General features: G+C 35.6%; 1 protein-coding gene across 7 annotated transcripts in view; it reads right to left on the reverse strand.

Annotated features, from left to right (window-relative positions):
- The window catches only part of SYT14 (synaptotagmin 14), an 87,831-nt gene that overhangs the window by 52,374 nt on the left and 11,548 nt on the right, over window positions 1–23,909 (reverse strand). For 3 of the 7 annotated variants that reach the window (XM_040058943.2, XM_040058941.2, XM_058419814.1), the window contains exons 1-2: window positions 7,557–8,736; window positions 3,100–3,318 (exon numbers count right to left, since the gene is read on the reverse strand). In XM_040058943.2, the coding sequence (XP_039914877.1) occupies window positions 3,100–3,318; window positions 7,557–8,508 (1,171 nt within the window). In that variant the 5' untranslated portion in view covers window positions 8,509–8,736. Of the gene's footprint in view, window positions 1–3,099; window positions 3,319–7,556; window positions 8,737–9,719; window positions 9,885–23,437; window positions 23,486–23,909 lie in introns of those variants that run through there. The other 4 variants (XM_040058945.2, XM_040058944.2, XM_040058946.2 and 1 more) reach the window with 3 other exon arrangements.

Consider the following 23,909-nt stretch of genomic DNA (forward strand, 5'->3'; position numbering starts at 1 on the left):
TTAATTCTGTCCTCTCATCACTTCACTTTAACACTATCAAGTGTTATATGCTCAACATATGGACTGATCAGTGCCTTACAACAGAAGCACAGCTGAAACATTAAAGACTTAGAAGAAGAATTTATAAAGCACATATGAGAAAACAGAAGCACACAAAGTCAAATGCACTGACAATTTTTTCTCATGTTAAACAAAGTACATACGAACACACTGCTTGTTCGACAAAAGAGTCAAGAAATGGTTCTATCGTCTGTCTTTACACTTTTTATAAACGTAATTCAATACCCATAAAAGCCAAATATTTAAAAAAACAATTCAGCATTCCTATGGCATCAAGTCTTCTACAGATTTTTTTTTCAAGTTTAAGGAATAGTAAAGCTTTGCATTTTTAAAATCACACTGAAACATCTGGAATGCTGATGTTTCCCCTTTGGAATCAGAGATTTTTAACATCATCTGTTAAGTGTACTGCTTCTGTGAACACATATGGACAGCTTGGTAGTAATAATCTCTCCTTTATTTCTGATTGCAGGCCTTCTTCATGGGGTTGTCACCTCTTCTCATCAAAGCTCTATGTTGGGCAGCTTTACCTCTGTAACGATCATCACATAAGGCATACACTGTCTCTTCCTCTATTCTAAAACATTTTTATCATTGTGCAAAGATTCTTTGAAGTAATTTAAGAAGAACATAAAAAGTACTAAGACTAGTTATTCCGGTATGCCACCTTCAGGTCACTGAGAAGTGAAAAATGTTAGGTTGTTAATCTGCTACTATGTCCAAAACTTTCTTTAATAGTACTGAACATAGTTTTGTTGAAAATAATGGATTAATAAAACAACACAAACTCCTCATTCTAATTTGCAAGCATTTTGCCGAACATACGGTGTAGAATGATTGCAGGCTGTCAAAAAAATAACACTTTTTATCCTGCATTCCTTGTAAAATGTGGAAAGAGAATGCTCTCATAAGCAGCTGCTAAAGCAGAATATTGACATTATTAAAGTTTTTGTGCAAGTAGAAGTATGTGGTTAAAAAATTAGGTTTTTAATTTAGAATGTTTTGATAGGTTTTGTTTTAGAAGCTTTTTGCTTCAAAACCCTGAATGTTCTTTCATTACAATAAATTTTAAAATGGCATTTATATCCAGCCTGCTTCCAGAATGGAGAGAGCATTGAAAAGGAATAGCACCCAGTGACAGATACATTTAGCACTAGAAGAACAAAAAATGAGGAGGGGGTAACAACTGTAACTTTCCAGATGCAATATTTGGACTTGCCAAAAAGATTCTTTTGTCTTAGATTGTAATCCTGATGCGGATTTCCAGACTGGAGACTATCACTCCCCAGAATAAAAATCAGTAACTATAAACTCTGATGAATTAGAAGGATGATAAGGAACACAATCATAAAAATAAAAATAAAAATTTAAAAACTGATACAGGCTAGCACAATGCCTTTGAAGCTTAAATCCGATAGGGCCAAAGTAAAAAGCTCAGATGAACTCAGGACTTTTCACTGAGAATATGGACTAGATTGGATAAAAAAATCTGAGCAGTTACAAAACAAAAAGAAGAATGTCATATAACTATGGCTATTTAACTAGCCTCAGTAGTCTGCAGGGAGAGAAATATCTTATTCTAGATATCTGAAAGGAGTCTTCCTGTGTGTGTGTGTGTGTATATATATATATATATATTTATATATATATTTCTTGTATCATTCATATCTCATATTATTTGCTAATAACTTTTCCAATTCCTGTTAATACACATCATCATTCTTTCCCAACAGTGACAGAAGCCATTAAAAAACCTGAGTATCATATCTTTCATATTCCCCCCACCAACACTGTTGAGAGATCTCAGCAGGTATCAAAACCAAACATACTTTTACTACCCCTATTCCTTCTCCATCACAATGTTCAAGGACCAGTTTTTACCACCTGACCTTAACTCTGCACCTCCTTCATTATTTGCTGGAACTCACACTACTTGCCTTCCTAAAACTTAACAGCAGAGGAAAGAAATTAATTTTCTGATGATCAAAAGAGAATCCTTTTACTCTGCAACTTACTTGAACTATGACTTTCATGTCCTTCAAGTCTTAGCTTGGAATGACCATGTACTAATTTCAAGTTTTAACAGCAAACGGACATTTATATAATTTAATTATATCTAACTGTAGAAATTATATTTTTTTTCAAGTCCCTTTTGGACTGTATAGAACATTTAAAGTGAAATATCTTTTAATTACATGTATCCACTTTTTATTAGAAAACATCAAACACTAAAAAACTTTTGCATTTTAACATACTAAAGGAAGACCAAAAATACCTTACTATAACACAGCACCTGTATCAGAATCTGACTTTTACCTAACTTCCAGAAAAGTTCACTTTTCCTGCCTGAAACTGGCTATAGACACAGTTCTCACACAACTACTTTCAAATACGAAAAGCATATAAACAAAATATTGACAGGAGAATTCTCAGCTCTACATCAAGCTGTCACCCCAACTTAAAATCAAGGAATATATAGCATATAAGAAAACATCCACTGTTTAAATCCTTTGAGCACTATGGAAAAACATTAATCTAATCTTTGTAGTAATTTCTTTGTGTCATTTCAAGAGAAGAAAAGATACAGAACATTCCAGCAATGCACACTGCAATGACCATATGCAATGTAGCCAATAACCAATTCCATTTAGTTTGCTGTTAGAACAGCTTATCAAAACAGGAATAAGACGTCTTCTTTGTATTTGTAATACCACAAATTCAACAAGAGTTGCCATGTTTCCTTCCTAAACCGAAACAGCTTAAATTGCCTCAAAAATGAAATGAATAATGACAAAATTAAATGAAACTTAATGTAACAAGATATTGTATCATTTGTAGTATTTCTGGAAGAATGGATAGAAGTGTGTGCTTTTCTTTTCTTTCTTTTTTTTTTTGAGCATGCACTAATATAAGAGGTGTCTGGATATTTCTTGCAGACATTGACTATTTGCTAGCCAAGCTGCTCTTGTCTAGGACTTACTTATCCAGAACACAATTCTGAAATTTGGAATAAAAGGAAGGCTTTTAAATCACTCTTACCTTCATCTATTGAGGCTTCACTACTGTATCCATCATATTCTGCAGACAGGGGACTATATTTTTGTCTGGTTTCCCATATACAGTTTTTTTGCTGTCTGCCATCCACCACTGGCAACCTGGAACTCTGGGTTCTAGACAAGGCCTCATGATATTTACCCAGTGCTTCATCTTCACTCTCAGATGATGAACCATGCTGGTCTTTACTCATATAAGAATTGTCTGTTTGAATAAAATAAAGCAAATCGACTACAGCTCAAAATAGAATACAAGAAAATAACCATAAGAGGTTATCAATGAAGATATTCAAGCCATTTCAATTAAAATTTCTGTAATATTTTAAAAATATCTTCTTGTAATTACAAGCATTGTGATTTTGTAATTGCTGAGAGGTGTTCTCATTTTCTAGAAGACCTGAAAGATCATTAAGCCCCTCAAAAACCATACTAACATTTATTCAACAGAAAACAGATCAATTCATGTAAGGCGGCACATAGACATTCTTGAAACCGTTCTTAAGTAGGAAAATGCTTAAAATAATTTATGTAAAGTAAATCCAACACTGCTGCAATATTACATTTGGATACCTAACATATCAAGCAAGCAGATCCTGATCTTACATTCCCAGCTGATTTTTGCTCTGAGCATGTGGCATAGCATAGAAATGAAACTGATTTACAAAGAGAAGCCTACAACAAAATCATCTTTAGGATAGTTCTGTCAGTAGTGCTTAAACTCACAACAACAAATGGGAAAATGCTAGTGAAAGACGTTCGCATGCACAATTTTATTTAACTTGCAATAAACAGCTCTTTGTTCAATAACTGAAATTAATGCAGAATTTTTACTGCAGACATCTGGCAACAGCGAAAATTACACAGGAAAAAAATCTACCTAGTTAGTTCTTTTACAGCAGTTCCGTAGTGCCCACTCCTGTGGCCAACATTTTCCAACTACATCTCAAGCATGACTTCCTCCCACAAATCAAAGATTAGCTGTATTTTTATTCCTGTAAAGGGAAAATTTCCTCCTCCCTCCTTCCAAAGTTCAAATGGATTTTGCCCAAAGTTAACATTCCTTGCAGAGGTTCTGTAGATCTCAGAATCTAAAAGGCATTAAGAGTTCATGTAAACTCACAAGTCAGCATTACCTCTACTCTGAGAGCAAACCTATATGGTCTGTGATTTGCCAGTGTATTTCCATTACCAGCAGAGCTTTGAGATGCCCATAATGCTGGTTCTCAGCTCCTGATTCTGAGGGAATGTTGTCTAACATGCTAGCCAACTGCCCCTCCCCTCCCTGCTTTTGCGCCCTCAGCTCCAGATCTGCATTTCTGCTCCCGTTACGCTCCCGTCTTCATGCCCAGTCAGTCTCACTCCTCTGGCTGGGTATTCCTGCTAAAAGAGACATTCAGCTTATTCAAAATTCAGCTAGTTAAAATTTAATTTACTCAATGCATGCCAGCCATCTAGGCCTCTTTTACAGTCAAGTGTTTGCCTCTTAAAGTATTACAGAGGTCCATCCTTCCTACTTTTAGGAATCACTTCCCAAAGACGTCTTTTTCTCCCTGGTACTCATACAGAAAAACCTCCGCTGCAAGTTTAGCTAAGAAATCTTTTGGAAAGTTACATTTACATAAGTAGAATCGTATGCCAAGTTCCTGCCTTCCAGCCCCATACTCCAAGTTCTTACTCCAAAGTGCTGACTTTTGGTTTCTTACGGTGATTTCCTCTATTCCCTTTGGCTATTCAATCCCAAATTCTCTTTACTTGCACCTAACCAACTAGTTATGTAACCCTGGTCTTTCACCTTTAGTCTCTCCACCTTCATAAGAAGTTATCAGGTCTCTCCATAGCTGTCACCCTTCCTAGTTCAAATCCCAATCTACCATGTGCATCAGGTCCTATTTGTTGAGGGAGTTTCTGTCCTCACATCGAATATGTTTATTCTCAATTCTTCTGTTCAAATTCCCAGTGTCCATCAGTAACCATAAGTATCAAAGGCAGGGCAGAGCAGTACCTGCTCCATTCTTCAGTCTCTACAATGAAGCATATGAGTGCAAATGGGATGGTCAGTGAATTTAACAAGCAAAGTATAAGAAGTGTTTACCATGTCTTTTTAAAAAGCAAACTTTCCAAAAATTTACAACTTTGTCAAATTTAGGTGTTTTTTCATAGAAGATCATGGGAGAAGTGCTCTCCCACATTTCAAGCACATATTCCAATACACAAAGGTGCCACAGCATCTTTGTAAAGCTGAGGTGATATCTACTTTTTTTTTTTTTTTTGCACAAATACCCAGCATGTTTTTCCCATAACCTATTTTTTCGAAACAGTTAAAGATTTTAAACTATAACTTAGGAAAAAAAACCCCAAAGAATAGGAGCTCAGACAGAAAGAATTCCCTATTTCCTCACAATTATTTCAAATCTGGCACACAATTTAGGAAACTCATAATAAGGTCTTGAAATAGAAGTTGTCAGAAAACCTTGGATGTGGGGCCACCAGCTCTACACACAATGTGTACATCAACTTAATTTACCATTTATAGGAAAAACAGTGCCCTAAAAGACTTCTAAGGAGCAACTAGATCTTTCAACTGTAGACTATCATTTCAAATCTAGCAGATATGGTTCTTCCCATTTGTGGATGGCTATAAAGCAAGTTCAATTTCAGTGATCATTTACTGAAAACATCACACCAAGCAGGACATATTCTGGCTAACACATTCACTGCAAGAGGCTACCCAGAAAAAGGAATTTTCTTTGCTGTAACACAGAGCAAAATTTTGTATCTCATATGGCTCCAGGGGTTGAAAGCTGCCATACTGAAGCTTCAACAGATTTCCACTGAATTAAAGCAGAGCATACCAGGCCTAAAGTACAGTGCCAGACATCAGTATTAGGTGCACACTTTAACATTACAAGAAATGTATTCACAAACATGAAATCAGGTTCATTAATCAGCCTGCATAAAGAATGGAATAGTACAAAATATGGAAGCAACATGTTTGTAGGAAGAGTTGAAAGCTATATCTCTAATAATACACTGACTTTCATAAGAATCCAGAAGTTCTCAGTGATTGCAGTTTTTTATTTTTTCTCCAGTTCCTATCATAAAAGAATGAGAGTGTATATATATCATTATTATAAGTCATAAAGCAAGACCTCTTCAGAGGACTTAAAAACCTCCTCAAAGTTTAAACACAAGCTATCCATGCAAATATTTTTTTAAAAATCGCAAAGCAGATTGGTTTCAGTTTCTTGGGAAAAAATATCTTCCTGTATATTAAAAAAAAAGAAAAATCTCAGAGTTTTATGCCTTTGCTTGCCACTTCTCATTTGATTTTTATACCTGATTTGGAAACTTGCCTAAGAGAATTTGTGTTCTTAGCAAAACCCTTCTTTATATGGCTGACACAGGTCATAAGCAATTATTAACCTAATGAAAGCTATTAATTTGCTTATTATGGTACCTAAATGCCATTTTTGAGAGATTATATCTTGCAAATATATTATCATGTATAGAAATAGATAAGATCATAGTTTATCATACAAACATGGAAAACACTCCTAATTCAAACTAAAAAAAAAACCCAAACAAACAAAACCAAACCAAAACTCAACAAAGCAGTTAACTGAAATTTTCAGATAAGGAAAACACACACAACTAAAGAAAATAAATGGGTTTCTATTAGGAAATCATTCATTTCTTTACAGAATCAGCCCCTCTGCAAAAGCATATGTTGCTTCCTAAAAATTTACTATGCAGCCTGCAAAACCATGTAAAATCGCAAGGTTTTACTTCTTACTCACAAACTGGTATTGCAATTCCCTTGTTACACTAAGATTGGATGTTGAAGACAGCACACAAAGTATCCATAACAACAACACACAGGTTTTCTTTCCAGACTACAACTTTAAGACAGCCTCATTCACTTTCTATACTTAAATTCACTTAATTGGCATTTCTTATTGAGTTTCTCATTTTGTCTCAAAATCATTATCTTACATATCCCAGAAAAATTCTGAAGATCTACTGTAATGTACATGCAAAGCAAGTTACTCCTTATTATCATCATAGCACATCTTACACAATGTTTTTAAAGAAACAAAATAAAAAATCACTTTCAGAGAACAATTATTAATTTCCAGTAATTATTAATTCACAATTTTCAGCAGAAACCTCACAAGGCAGAGAAGGCAAGAAAAACTGTATAGATAAATAGTAAAGTTAGAACATAGAAAAAGCATTTATTAATCAATTCCTTTAAGTAACACTTCAGAAAGTAATTAATTTCCAAGATATATCAACATAATTAGAAAATGAAGCACTGAAACAAACCCATTTTCACTCACAGAAAACACTATTATTAAATGTGTAAAATAGGGGGAAAAAGTAGGAAAGTTTTGTAAGTTTCAGAAAAGGCTGAAGAATGCAGTTTGCTGATAGACTCCTCACCTTTTCCTGCTGTCTTCTTATTACATAGCTCTCTTTCTAATTTCTTTGAGTTTTTCCTTTTACCCTCACTCACAATTGTAATTGACTCATTGCCTTCATCCTTTGAGATGGGTTTTCTTTTTCTGTCAAAGAAGGCTTCAGATTTCTTTTCTTCTCCTTTATTAAAGCAATTGGGATGGTCATTGTGCATCCTCTTCAAGCTGGAGTCTGATAATTTCTCCTTCTGTACTTCAACAAGTTTTGTTTCTAAATCTTGGGGAACATTCATACTGTGCACTTTATCAGAATCTTCAAAATCAACTCCAGGTGACTGTGGTTTGGGTTTTTTATGCTCGTGATTCTTAGAATTATCTGATACTGCATATAGATAATTATCTTGCTCTTCAATAGACTGCTCCACTGTAAGTTTTTTACTTTTCAGGTTACTATCCTTCAAGAATTTATCATTTACAAAACACTCATTTCCCCCTACGACTTCCCTTTTAAAAGCTCCTCCCACAGTCTTCAAATCCTGAGGAACTGCCGTATCACTGACAGAATTATGATGATCTGTGCTTCTTAACTGGCACTGGTTTTTTATCAATACCTGGTCAGATACTCCAACTTGACTTGCACCTCTTTTTACAAGATCTAACGAATCAGAGTTATGAGTCTCTTTATGTTCTGCAGCACCTCTCTTTATTTTCATATTAATTTCCTGGGACTGATTTAATGATGGTGAGTGTTCCTCTCTGCCTTCCACGGGTTTATCACTCTGCGTTTTGGAGCTCTCATCTTCTGTCCGCAGGCCATTGATCATGCTGGTTACTTGCTCTGTCACTGAGTCAGCTACAGAGTAGCCGACCTCGCCAACAACACTGGCCAGGTCATCCACAGCGCTGCTCAGCGTGTCCACCAGGGAAGACACAGAGGGAAGGCTCAGATTTTGGTGAAGGTTTCTAAAAAACGCCATTTGTCCGGCCTTTTCAGCAACAGCTCTTAATACTGAGAGGTCCTCTGTTTCACAAACTGATCATCTCTGCTTCTCCAGCTTCAATTTCAGAGCTATTTGTCTTTGCTATCTCAAAAATCAATACATTTGCCAGGGGAAGCTGCAGTTTTTCTCTTTTCATTCAATAATCACTGAAAACAGCTAAATAAATATCTTGAAATGAAGCCACAATCAACCAGCAAAACCATAGTCTTTCATCAACTGCAGCATAAACTAACCATAATAAAATTCGTTATTTTCAAAAACAAGACAACTGTGTGAGGTGGATTTTTTTTTTTTTAATTCTAACCTGCGAAGAAGAAGTTATGAGACATTTAAATTTGCATCAATGTCACACTAAAACAAGCTTTTAGCATAACACAACACACATCGTGGACACTTCTTCACCCCAAAATATTTGTTGTCTTTTACATAAGGTAAGATATTTTGGAATATCAAGACTTGTTTTGTAGCAAAAAAAAAAGTTAATATGACAGACAATTTCTGAGGAATTTTTTTTTTTTTTTTTCTTCCTGGAAATTTGAAAAAAAAAAATTAGCTCCATCTTTTAGAGAAGTAGAGGGGAAGAAGGCCTCTTCAATTTCACATTCTGTTCCCTGGTGCTTGACTGTTTCTCTCAAGTCAGCTAACAAAGCCTGTTCAATTTTCACAGTGCAAAAGTAGAAAGAGGTTGTTTTACCAATCCACAATATATTTTTCAAGCTCTAATTTCTTTCATTACACATGATCCCTAAAGACCTTGTTATATTAAAAAATATTCAGTAATGTGTTAGTCAGATATTAGATATCACTAAAATTATTCTTTAAAACTATTTTCCGGGTGAATAAAAGCAAGACCTTCTCCAAAAGTATGGTGAAGGATTTTAACAGGATGTGTGAGAATCCAGTAATCTCATTCACAAATTTACCTGACAAGATTTAATTATGCAAAATTATGGAATGTTTAAAATAAGTTCAAGAGTATTCTCAGAGTGCAAGAGAAGTATCTCCCCATAAGTAAACGCAAACTCTTTGATTATATAGCTGTTGAATTTCTGCGGCTTGTGGATACAAAGGTTTGCTCCTTTCAAGTACTTCAGTCACAGGAAAAGCCAACATTGTTGTGCTGTTACAAATTGTAAATATGTGCATTCTTATAATTAAGTTTAGTACACTGTATGTCAGATACTTACAAAGTTTATCTTGTGAATTCTTTCTTGTAGTGTATCCCGAATCGAGATCTGGGAAACCACTAACATTCTCAATACACATCTTCTTATTAATGTATAGGAAAAGTAGCAACATGAGAATAATGAACACCCCGACTGCAGACAGGAATCCAATTGCTTCAGGAGATACTAAAAGAAACAAGAAAGAAACACACTTTTAAAAGCCTTGTAAAAGTTTGCAAAGTAATCCTGGGTAAGCGGGACACTTAATGTGCAAAAAACAGAATGAGGAGAAACCACGCATACGAACCAAGAAATAGTTAAGTGGAATAGAGACAAAGCCAAAATCCAAAACCAGGCTGCGGGGCAAAATGGCCGAAGGAGACTGACATGTCTTAGAGAATATGAGTATATAAAATACAAAATACATAATTGCTATTAAGCAGATACCTCAGAGGCAGTGTTGGGGATCTTTGGCAAGGGTAGAATCTTTGAAGTCCCTCAGTACCAAACATCAATTATACCACTTAAGATCAAGACATCAAGGAGCAGGTTTTAGAAATAAGAAATCTGCAAATGGATGTGGCAAATTGAAGCAATGGGGAAAGAGTATTTAAAGGGTAGCTTGTTTATTTGAAAGGAGAGTAAGCAGAGAAAGGGATATAAAAGAGCAGCAAGAACAAAAGTCTAGAAATGTGAGAAATAAGTAACAACTTATAAATGCAGTTCAAGACCAAGAGAGGGCAGATCTTTAGAAAGGAGTGCAGATGCCTGCAGACTATAATGAAGCTGAGCTGCTTCATTAATAAAGGCTGCCAGGATGTCAGAGGAAAGGCCCTTAGGAAACCCAAGGGACTCTCCACAAGGTCTATATCCAAAAAACTTGAAGTGAGAAATTAAAATGGTGACAGGATTGCAAATTTATTACGAAGTAGGGTGGGAGGTTAAAGTGAAGGGTTATAAAACTGCAATTCAAGAATATTTGGGTGCAATTTATAGGCAAGAATGTGACAGAACTCCATAACTACGTGCAATTAACAATCGTGTAAAGCATTACAGAACTGTGATTCCTAGTGATATGTACCAGATTAATTAATCTATTACCTGGTTTATTAATAGTGTACTGATAATTAAGAAACATTATAGTTCAGTTATGTCTCAAACCTGCATTCCAAATGGAAGAATAACACCTCAGAGTGGATTTTGTGGCCACAACACACAGACAACACATCTTTTCAGAGGTGAGCACAACTGCATTAATCTGGATGAAAGCTGGAATTTCACATATCCCTTTTGTTCCTCCTGACTTTGCAAGACTCTACACTGAACTCCATAACTCCCGTTCTTGGGGGTTGATTTTTTTCTATTTAATAAAGATTTATGAAGCTTTATCAGATTTACAAATTCTGTCTGCCGAGATCTTGGCACTTCACTTTAGGACTATAATGCTGTGTGGTAACATATTTCACTATTTAAAAAGGAGTGGGATTAAAGAAAAGTTGGCAACAGACTCAGCATTCTCAGAGATGCAAAACAAAAGGACAAGACACTAGAGTCCAAAATAACTACAAGAAAAAGCCCCAATTGGAGATGAGGTGGGAAAAATCCAGAATGAGAGGAGTTTATCACTGGAACAGATTGTCTAGACCAGTTATAGAATCCAACTTCAATGTTATCCCTGCTTTGAGCAGGGGACTGAACTGCAAATTACTTTCCCAGAAGCCTTCCAAATGAAATCATTCTCTGATTCGACATATGCCCTTTGTAAATCTGGGCTCATACATCTATGTAAAAGTACTGACTGAGAAACACATGCAGTTCCACAACCTCCTTTGCAGGATGACAGGGAACATTTGTGTCTGTGGTGCTGTTCTTAGATTATTATACAGGTGTCTTTTAAATCTGACAAAGAAAGATCCAAACAAATGTGCCTTCCACCCTGAAAAACAAATTTGCACTTCTGTTTCGAGCTGGACATCCAGACCTATCTAAACCTGACAATTGTTTTTGCTTCACTTCTTACCTCTGATCAAAAGAGTTCATGTAACATTTTGCCTAAGCCACCCCTTAAAGTTTTCCTGTGAAAAGGAACTTGCCAGCAACTTGGTAACAAGGTGAGAAAAGTGGATTTCTATTCTGGAACAGAGAGGAAAGGCAGGTGGTTTTTGTTTTGTTTTGTGTTTTTTTGTTTGTTTGTTTTTAATTAGTATTTTAATTATCATGAACTTTGGCATGTGTCAGACATTCTTTTATTGTTTGTCAGATGTCTATTTACCATTTTCACAGAATCTCCCCACACACAGGAATACTCTGAAATTTGATAAAAACCTCAGTTCATATAAATTAAATTTTGACCCCAAAGCTTAACAGATGAAATCTCCCAAAGTTCTGCTGGCAGTGGGCACGATCCCACCCCTTCCAACACTGCATATGGCTAACTGAGAATATCTAAGGCTATTGTAACAACACCCAGTTTTCTCTGAATTATTGATCCTGACCCAAATGAGACTAGAGACTGGTCCAGAACAGAAAATTCTCATCTTCAATAGCTGCCAGCCATAAAACCTATCAAACACAGAGGCGGTGGCAGAAAAGGCAGCAAGAGAGAACTGCAATTCACCAGAACACAGAGACCAGCAGAAGTGTAAGAGCAGTAGAAGGTGGCACAGGTTAATGATGTTCAGGGAGGAAATCAGTGTGAGATACAAAGAAGGTGTGACACCAATTTGGGGTATATGGAACAAGTCAGAAAGCGATGAGAAGGCAAAAAAGAAGACAGATCAGAAGGCAGATAAAGATCATGGGACCTTTGAATGAGCTATGAGAATGATAGCACGCTGTCCTAACCAACTTTGCCTGAATTGAGTGACCGCGCTGCTCTGAGGAGGAGATTTAACTGAATTCCAGGCAATTCTCAACAAAGGGCAGAGACAGTCTCCTTTTCATAAGGTATAGTAAATGTGCAACATCTTCAGGGAAAAACACTCTCACATATGCCACATTTGATCTTTTAAAACTGTAGGTTTAAATTGCAATTTTTAAATTTTTATTTATGCTTATATTGTTCAGCAATCAAGCTGCTTTGATCCATCAAAAGATGTGCCTAAGGAAGTTGACTGGGCCCTAAAAGGTACTGAAAGCTGAATACTTTCGGGTGTTTTTTCCAGTACTTCCTGGAAACTAAGTAGTTAAAAAAGGCAGCGTCTGAAAGCCTTATAGTTCTCTATGGAAACACAGTATCTAATGACATTTTTCTGGAATGAAAAAAGAAACATTGGCTGATACCTCACAACAAGAATGAAACTTAAGCTGCCGCATAACTAATTAATTATTTATGTAATTCAGTGCGAACACAGGACTTGAAAATTATATTTCTGTATCCATTTGCAGTCATGTAAAGAGTCTTAGAATACTTGTTCACAGATTAGGTAAATTACCAAGCTGAAACCCTGTAAAGTATTACCATTATAAAGCCAGGGGGAAAAAAAATGTACTTCAATTTTCCACATGAAATGTGTACAGATTCCCATTTATGAATACAGGTTTTATACATCACATTAATCCTTCAGTTAGTTTCTCACAGCTTAAGCATCAAGCAGGTATACTTCGTAGACAGAAAAAATTTAAAAGTTCTTTTTTACATAAAAAATACATTTATGCCGCATTCACCACCAGAATTATTTTGATTCAAAACATATTGTAATAAATTCTGAGTTGTCTGGTAATTAATTGTATCATGAAAAGCATTTTAAAAACTCTCAGAGGTTCCCACTGGTTTCTTCTACTATCAGAAACCAGTAGAAAAGCAGTTTTTTCTCAAAGTCATACTTTAAATTCAAAAGTCCTACTTGTATAAACTTCATCATTATTTTCAGTTCTTAAGAAAAGCAACAATGAAATTCTGAATTTATGTTCTAAATTCATTATAATAGAAGGCAGTTTTAGAAATACTAGAAGAACAGACAGTCTTTCTACAAAGTTACCAAGACCAATTGAATTTCTAGCTGTGGAAGTGTCATAGAAAGTCATAGTCATTACAGAAGTATTACCTTAACATCACTTTAATTCAATTTTGTTGTTATCATCACTAGAATCAGAAGTATTAGAACACAGAAACTTACCATCTCTTCATCTTAAATATCAAATTATCATCCCTTTCTCAAATAATAACTTCCTTGTTATGACATAATTTTTCATTTCCAAAAGATGTTTCAAACTCTTCAGAAAATAATGACACATTCAAATATATACCACCAAAACAACAAAAATCCTCAGACACTTTAAAAAGATGAAACATTTTTAATATGAAATGTAAAAGCATTTAATATTTTAATATGCATCTAGCCCCAAACTTTATTTAATATCCAATCAATTATTTTTGGAGCTTTCACACTCTACATCATACCACTCACTTAGCTAGTAATGTACAAAGCCACACAGTTATCCAGTGATGTTTCAATTATTCATTTACAAATGCAATACTAACTCTTCTGTACACAAATTAAGTAACTAGGGGTTATAATCTGAAAAATGCCAATTACCTTTAAAATACTAACCCCAAAAAACATTTGACATTTAATATGTAAGGCTTTTTATTTATAACTCAGGGTTTTGGGGTTTTTTTTACAACTTGATCTACGATACTTTAACCCTTTAAATTCTCTTAAATATACCAGACTGTTGTTTTGTATTTAGTCCTGAAGAAGAATGATTTATTGTTATTCATTTTTTACACCATTACATCTTGACAGTCCATGAAAAAAATCTGTGCTGTCCAGCTCAAAACATTTTCATCCAAATGCCATTCACTGCTGCTTGTCACTTCTTTCCCACTTTGCCACTTGCACAAGAAATTAAAGAAATCAGCATATTTTTTAGAAAGCTGAGCAGGTTACTCAACAAAACAACAAAAAAACCCCCAAGATCTGTGCCTTGATTGTCTTTCCTCCATGCTTGAATTATTTGTCTCCAAACAGGATGCATTTATTTCTCAGACAACTCATGTCATAACAGAAGAAACCAAACAAATCCCTTTACATCTGAGTCTGCTCACAAGTGAAACACTTTGGTCTGATTACTCAACAGGAGTAGGGACTGTACTTTCACATGCATCAATTTACATGTCAATTTTTTAAATACTTACATAGGATTATCTCTTCTTTAAAAATAAGTAACTGAACTTGGAGGCTACCCAAGACTTCATGCTCTTTCTAAACAGCTTTTCTTTGACAATGAAAACTCAATACACAACGTTTCGCAGCAATTTGTGAACTGGTACATAATTAGTATCTTTCTCTTTGCCGGAGTAGTTGAAGAAGCAACAAGTGAATAGAACCTTTTTTACCTAAACAAAATGCTACACCTGTAGAGACAGTAATAGTTTATCCACTGTTGCCTTAGAATTCCGACTTAAAACATTAAATTCTTGACTATCTGCACTGTTTCAGAAACATGAACTATATATGCCAGCATCACTATTAGAATACTTTCCCATATAAAAAACGAAAGCAACTGTACCGTAAAAATTGACGAGCTGATGTTGCTGCTAAAAAATCAGTGACAATGAACTCTAAACATTTTATTGAACACGTCAAAAGACAAAATTCCAAAACATATATCCTATGATTTCTGTTTTATCCTTTCTTCTATCTCCCATACAAAACCTGGACTATGTAATTCCCTTCTAAAACATTACCTATTTCTTCTACATTTTGCCAAAGCGAACACCAGGAAGTCTTTTAGCTCAGCTTAAAACACACAGTTACATTTCACATATCAATGCTTTTAAATTTTTAGTTACATTTAGGTAACATTAAAACTGAAGCTTTTCTGTATAAAGATGCTGCCCCCTCCAATTCCAACTTGCATTTTGCCTTTCTTTATGCAGCACGGATTTCTTAGCTTCACCTACTACCTACATCTCTCAGCATACTGTGCTAAATATATTTTATTCTGCCAGTCTTACGATGTTCCTTCCTCCAGGTTTGTTGCTCCTGCACCTTGCACTTTGTTATACAGCAAGTTTACACACTACCCAGTACAAATTACAAGCCCCTGCAACATGAGCTACCTGTACTTCAACTCTTTAAGTGTTGTCATCCAGGATACAACCCTGAGAGACAGCAAATTCAACTGGGTATGAACTTGAAATGGCAACTCAATTCAGTTCCAATGCAAAACCGAAAAGAGTGCCGCATTTCCTAAATAAGAAAAATTATAAACAATTGTAGCAACATGAACCTCTCAGAAGTTTTTTAAGACTGACAGAATGAAACAGGGATTAAGTGGTTCTACTTGGAATAACAATGCCCTTTAAATGGACCTTTTAAAAATACTGAGGAATATACAAAAATTACATTATCTGAAGTACTACATGATGCCACTTTTGGGTTAATTTCTTAAAAAAGTCATATCAAGCAAAGAATAAATGGGTCTTTTTACATGAAAAGTCTACTGGAATTAGTGTATCATGAAAGCTACACTGGTCTAACTCCACTATCACTCCTATTCCAGTGGAAATTTATTAGAAATAATAATAATTATTTTAACATTCATTTTATGTCACTTCACCCTGGCTAAGCGATATTATGCACTGCTACAGAGACAAAGCAGAACTTCTTTCTCCCTTTGTTTCCTTAATATCTAATTACAATGACTAATAAGAAAAATACACTTTAACATCTAGATTCCAGGAATTCTTACACATAGGAAGAAATTCTAGAATATATTTTAGTTAACAAATTCCGTTTATTTGATTTTATTATGATCAACTAAATTACTTGACTAAATAATTACATCAAATAGAGTTAATTTACTTCAAAAAATACAAGTATAGAACCATAGTATATCCTGAGCTGGAAGAGACCCACAAGGATCTAAGCCCAATTCTCGCACAGCACCATCCCAAAGAAGCGCATTGTCCAAACCCTCCTTGAGCTCTGCCAGGCTTGGTGCTGTGATCACTGCCCTGGTGAGCCTGTGCCAGTGTCCAGCCATCCTCTGGGTCAAGAGCCTTTTCCTGATATCCAACCTAAACCTGCCCTGACACAACTTCAGGCCATTCCCTCGGGTCCTGTCACTGGGTACCACAGAGAAGAGATCAGCCTGCCCTCCTCTTGCCCTCACAATGAAGTGGTAACTGCAATGAGATCTCCCCTCAGTCTCCTCCAAGCTGAACAGACCAAGTGACCTCAGCCACGCCTAACTCACAGTTTGTGATAAAACCAGCTTGGTTCATTACATTAACTAATCACATCCATAACTGCACAAAAATACTTGTGGCAGCTCTAGTACTGCCTCTACAGATTGTCTTTTCCAGGATTCTTTCCCCTAAAATACCAAGCTGAAACTGTCTTTTGCGGATAGATTTAATTACAGGGTAAAGAGGACCCTTGGCTCCAAAATACCAGTGATCTAAGAAAGAATTTAGGAACACTGAAGCCATACTCTGAGATGGAAATTTAAACTTTTGACAGAAATCTTTTAATTCCTAAATCCTTCTGTGCCGAAAAAGTTGTCAGCCTGCCATCCCTGCTGATTTACCAGTCCCTCAATGCCTTTTCTCTCTTACATTTCTGATTAAATAGTATCTCACAACAGAAATCTCTGAAAAGAAACAGCAAAGAAAGCATCACATTTGCCACTTGGAATAGACGCTGATCATGGAATCATCTTGATTACCTCCAAATCCCAATAATCTGTTGCAATTACATAGCACATTACATGACTATTATCCATGCAGTGGGTAAGAGAACAGCAGTGATTATAATTTTTTAATGGTATTCTCAAATAATCCTCCCAAAGCAAAAGTGTTAAAGGCCCACAGGGGTCTAGAGACTTGCGGTTTAAAAGTTCATACCCATCACAAAGCAGCTCTCCACTGCGGGGAAAGAAAAATAATCTATGTAATAAAAATGTCTTAAAATCTCATTTTCGCCTATCAGACACTACAATTAACAACAAAACACGAGACAATCCATGTAATCCAACAGTAATTAACCAGGATAACAGCAAAGCACTGCATGGTAAAAATGAGTATATGTACATGAAAACTTGAGTGAAGAAATGCCAGGGTTTGGATATAGCAAAGTTCTTACAAACAAAACTTGCCACAGAAGAAAAGATACTGCCATAGCTGGAACTAAGTGACCCCAGTAGCTGCTGTTTTCCAGAAGACTCCAAACACTGGAGAACACACAGAAATAATATTCTCCTTCCTATACGGGCATCAGTAAGCTCAAAGAAAAGTATTTACTTTGCACTGAATTTTCTCTAATCCAAAACATGTACATACAGATTGCTTTTCCAAGAGAGAGCAAATTCAGAATATATATTCTGGTCGTGTTAATTTTAACATTATTACTTTTTAAAAAAAACATTGAGCAATATGTCTAAATATCTCCCAATTCTATGAAGTCTAGTATCCATGGGATAAAAAAATTGTCAAGCCTTGAAAAAAAGCACTAATTATTATTTTCTTCATATATTATACAAGTAGCTTTAGCTGTTTACACTTTCTAAATGAAAAGATTTTATTCCTCTTTGTAAAAAGAGAAAGTGCACTTTACACTGTACTGTCCAAATCTGAACCTCTAAATGAGTATAGAAACAACATATATTTACATTTTACATTAATGTGAGGTTATCTAATTTAAAGAAATTTGCGACTATCTGTGGCATCACCCTTCTCCTGATGAAGAACAAATAGTTCTACCAAGTGGATGATAGCAGGAAGAAAGGGGAAAATTATTTCATTCCTTTTTCAGAATCAGTTACTTAGTGTAGACTAACACAGTGTAAGATAACTTGAGTATCAGATGAAGTTGACTTTCAATATTATAATGTTTCTACTGTAAAATTAAACTAATGAATAAATGTTACTTTTTTTTCCATTTGGATTAAATGTAGTTGGCAGCTTAATATTCAGACACATGCAAATGGATAAGGATAGTTGACCAGAACATTAAAGAGGAATAGTTCTACTTAAAACATACTTCTGACAAAGCAAAAATTCACACCTTCTTATCTTTTCAAAATTATTATTACAAGTGACATTTTTCATTGTCAGACAAAGACATTGTCTTTTTGCAACTTCTCTTTTGCATATTAAAGAGAGCACTTCTGTTCCATTCTTAGTTACAAAGTCAGTTTGCTGAATAATTTCCTTTGTTTGCAAGACTGCCACAACAATAGAAAGGAAAGAACATCTTGCAAAAGAAAAAAAAAGGCTTAAATATAATTTTTAAATCTCTGTGCAACTTAGCCCTTACTTGGATACTCAATCTACATTTCCATTAATTAAATACAAAACACGCTGCTGAGTTAGAAGTATCACTTTGCACTACTTCAAAAATAAACAAGTGAAAAATGTTGAGTGAAAGAAACCAAAAAAATAATATGGCCATGTATTTTCTCCTTTAATGTCACTTCCATGTCACACAGTGAATACATAGCAGAATATATTAAAGAGGAGTTTCTTCAGTTATAGCTCAATATTGTTAACACTCATCACAAATCTGCCTTGTTTGTACAAACAGAACCTGAAACAGCCTTAATTAAAATATTACTTAAATCTAACAACTAATTCCAAGTTAGATTTGCAGCTGCACTGTACAGCTAAAAAAGATATATTTTTCTCAAGTCTAATCTGAAGTTTCCTGAATTCTTTTATGTCCATAACAAATAAGGAACAACTTAACAGATATCCTGACTCTCTCAAAAACAGCTGGATACTAGGAAGATATCCAGCAAAAAGACAAACTACTAACTGAGTAGACTCAGAGAAACTCTGTCGCCTTCTGTTGTCAAAAACTAAGCAGGACTCTTCTTTCCCCAGCCAAGGCTTCAAGTTGTATTGTTAGATACTGAATAAATGAGTGAACACAAACTTGCATTAAATAACAGAATGTAAACAAGAAGCTAATTTATAATAAAAGCAAGAATCTATTTTTCCTTTTTTCCAATTTCCAGATTTCAACAATGTGTAAATAAAAAACCGCACAAAAACTTCAACTACTTAACTATACTAAACATTGGAGACACATATTTCAGTGATTCCCTAATAGCTGATAGTACATCTTAAAGTTCTTTTTGCAAGCTGGGAAGTGACTTGCTCAGTATTTTGTAGCTATTAGATGGTATACAACAGCCACAAAATACTCTAATTTTCAGGACACACACTCCCTATATTTATGCATTTAGAGGAAGTCTCTTTAAAAATACATAAGAGTTAGTTTTCAAGGCTTTCCAGAACAGCCTGTTAGTCTCCTTACTCCTGATCAGCTCTTTGCAGATTCCTCTCAAAAATGTACAAATCTGCTAAAAGGAATCCAAGTAACAAAACCCTATAAAAGTACTGCAATCCTTGTGCAGCCTAGAGGGAGACCCACACCGCGGTCTCTTCAGCAACGACAAAACTATAGCAACATTGTGACACAGGAGGAAGCCTGTGCCAGACAACTGCTTCATCTTTGAGCAGCAAATCTGAGTCCTGTATTGATGCCATATTGGGATCACATTTACACTAGAACAGACATAATGTCAGCTATTCAATGACCATTATAACCAGTACTTGCAAACCTTTGAGTCTATCATTTTAACTAACCTGAGAAATACAAAACCTAAAAAGCAGGAAAAGTGAGGTTTCAAGTTATATTCATTTTTACAGCTGAATAATCTTAGAGCAGACATTTCCTGTTTAAGGCTTAGGTTTTGCTTTTGCAGCTATGCCTTCAACTACAGCTAAGAAGTCTTCATTATGTTATTTGAGCTAAATGGTGTAATCGTGCTTAGCTTTGTGGACCTTTCTGGTCCCTTTCCACATTTCATCATCCAATACTCCAAGGTTCCTATTTTCCTAGTTAAAAAGGAAAGGGCAGGCAAGAAAAATACAATTTAGGGATGTGTAACTTTGCTGACTAGAAAGAAAAATTAGCCACCAGCAACAGGTGTTCTTCAAGTCATATAATCCCCATATAAATTGTAATTACATTCCATCACTTGAAACCGGAAAGTTTTCCCATGCATTATTCATAGAAGACACATGCTTGTTTGCATGCTTACTTTTCCCTTTTCCCTATTCAGCGCAGGAAAAATAAGATGGAACATCACTGTTTATCCTATTAGCTGCTTCTCAACAACCATGTACTTGGAAGGACTGGAAGAAAGACGGACAGACAAGCAAAGCACAAGTGTAGACCGGAAGAACTCCAGTTACTTAATGCAGGCTATTTACTACTAATGTTTCTTTCAGAGGTTCCACACGGGCATTCCAACTCACAGTTACCCTCCATACCCTGGCAGAAAGCATGAGAGGCTTTCAGGCAAATGCAAATGCAGAACCATTTTGTCAAACATCACCAGCTCTCAAAGCCTCACAGACAGTATTCAATGAAAATGAGGGAGTGGATGAATGCCAGGAGTGCTGGAATGTACTCTCCTGGTGCCACAGTCACACAGACATCAGAGAAAAAGGAGAAGGGCACACAGCAACCTTACCCAGTACCAGACAAGACTGCAGAGAATTAGCCATGTGAACACTTAATCTGTCCATTCAACTTCTACTGTGAGCTTGCAGATGAAAAAACAGCTTGGCTTTCAGGGCACAGCCAAGAGATGGGAAACTCCATCCTGCAGAAGCTGGACATGAGCACTCAGTGACATTAAGGACAAAGCTGTACAGTCTGATGAGACCAGCTTGAGACTGCTGGCAGCCAGGAATTCTCAGCTTGGAAATGGCTTCCTATTCGGAGGATGTCAGTAGAGATCTTGAGTCTGCACTCTTATCCTGGCAAGCAAGCAGAGCTGGACAACTGGCAAATAAATTAACCCTGAGGAGCCTGGCCTTGGTCAGACAATAAAAGCATCCTGAATGTGCCTCAGAAGATGTGAAGTCTTAGGTAAAGTAACCAAAGCTTCAGGTGACTGGAAGATTTGCAGTACAATGGCAAGCACCTTCTGCTTTAAAGGTACATGCTGAGTAGGGAGTGAAGAAAGACAAGAATGCACCAAATCCATGCACCACAAGGAGAAATTTGTCAGTAACATAGGGACATAAAAAGGTTAGAATGTACATGGGAACTTGTGTGAGCTAAAAAGGAGCCCAACGTAATGCAAGTATATAAGGCACTAAGAGGATATTTCTCTTTTAATCACACTTACCCCTAGGCTAATTTATAACCACCAATGCTAAAACTCAAGTTCCATGCTATTGTTATTTAATTTACTGTATCAATGGCTAGCAGAGCTTAGAATTCAATGCTCAGATATAACACAGCATCTTAAAAAAAAAAAAAATCTTTTCAATTTAACTTCCCAGCTATTAACATTAAAACCGTACAGCACTGTCCCCAAGAATGCAGAAAAAATGTTTTTCTTAAAATCAGTACAGCATCCTAAAATAAATAAGGATTAGCAAGATTAACAAATCTTGAAAGTTTATCAGAAGGCCTTCTGAAATTCCCATGAGTTTCACAATTCAGAAAGACAAACAGGACCTATTGCAGAAAGAATACAGAGCACTGTGCGTACTAACTTAGCCATCAATGGAAAAAGAGAGACAACAATAAAAAGAAAAAAATCACCTCCCCTCCAAAATGAGAAAGCATTTTTAAAAAGGCAAGACCTAAATGATTCACAGTATAGAAAAGCAGAGAAATGTTCTTAATTACAGTATTATAACAAATTCACACTCAAAAATTCTTTCAGCAGATATTTGGAAAAGATGACTTGTGACCATAAAACTATTTTGACCTTAGCTGTTAGACTTATTTCTGATGTTAAGCATTGTTAAATAAATGTTTCAATAGACCCAAACAATTTTACCAAAATGTCTCAGTGAATGCAATGGAAGCTAAGAGGACAAACAAAGCTTCTTCCTGCAGAGTATGATGCGGTTTGACAATATTATTGAGCCAGTCTAACACTAAGTTGTCAAAAGAGTCCTGCAGCTGTTGTCAAAAGAGTCTTGCAGCTTTACTCCTCTCCCACCACGTTTTCTTCTTCCTTTTCAAAGCAGTGAGCCTCTTCTGACCTAACTGAGACTCAACTCAAGGAAACAATCCTTGAAGAAATTTTTTTTTTTTTTTTTTTTTAATTAGCTTTCAGATAAGAAGACAGAAATTCAACAGCAATGCTGCAGGAAGGAGCATAGGGCTGCCAAAAGGGACAGAAAACAGAACTGTCTGGCCTTTACATCAGCTGAGCTGATCTGCCAAGCTCCAACTTCAGTCACTGTAGCTCAGCTTTAAGCTGCAACAGCCCTCCCTGGAGCACAGCTCTGCTCTGTCATTTGCTGGTCTTGCTATTGTTGCAGCTGTTTTCAAAGAAGTTTGAGTCATTAGGATCTCACCTGAAATCAGAGGCAGAGATTACCAGTTCATTACATCAGTTTTCTAAAGTGTCCTCACAACTTTCTATTACTACTAAAAATCATATCATCCTACAAATATCTGAATAAAGCGAAGATCAAAGTTTTCATGGATACCCACGGCTAAACAACTTTAACATATTACATGTAACTCGGTGAATTTTGGAGGAACACATTTTTTCCTCTTGTGAAAAATCAAATTTTATTTTATAATTTCACTATTTTTTCCTGCTGGCACTGTCAGCATCAAAAGATTCGGCAACACAAAGATGCAACACTTAGATCCACAAAAAGTCAGAGTGTAACAATGGACAGCAGATTTCTCACCAGGAATATTCACAAGCTAAGGAGCTCACTTTCACAAATCATTGCTTACCTTTTCTAATGCAGATCAGTTCATGTACACCACAAGTTCGTTCTCCACCTGTGTGGAAACACACCATTAGAAAACAGTTACAAATAAAATGTATTTCAGTTTTTAACAAGGCTTATAAGCACTGAAAAAGAAAGTTCCAAAACTCCATCAATTAATAAAAATGTGGAAAATTGACTTAACAAATTCTGAAAGTATACATTAAATCCCTTGGAGAAAACAAATGTACCATTGGCTTAATATTGCTAATGGTGGTAAGGTTTGAAGAGCTTTACACTGAATTTATACAGATAAAATCACAAAAGCAACACTAATGTTTCCCAAGTATAAACATCATTTCCTGTTTGGAGAGAACTACCCTACAGAATGGCATCTACAGAAGAATTGCGAAAATATAAGAAAAAACTTCCAGTGTAATAGAAGGCCAAAATAAAGTTATGATTACCTTCCATGGTAAAAAAAAAAAAAAAAAAAA

Source organism: Hirundo rustica, chromosome 3 (assembly GCF_015227805.2).
Source record: "Hirundo rustica isolate bHirRus1 chromosome 3, bHirRus1.pri.v3, whole genome shotgun sequence".
Lineage (NCBI taxonomy): Eukaryota > Metazoa > Chordata > Aves > Passeriformes > Hirundinidae > Hirundo > Hirundo rustica.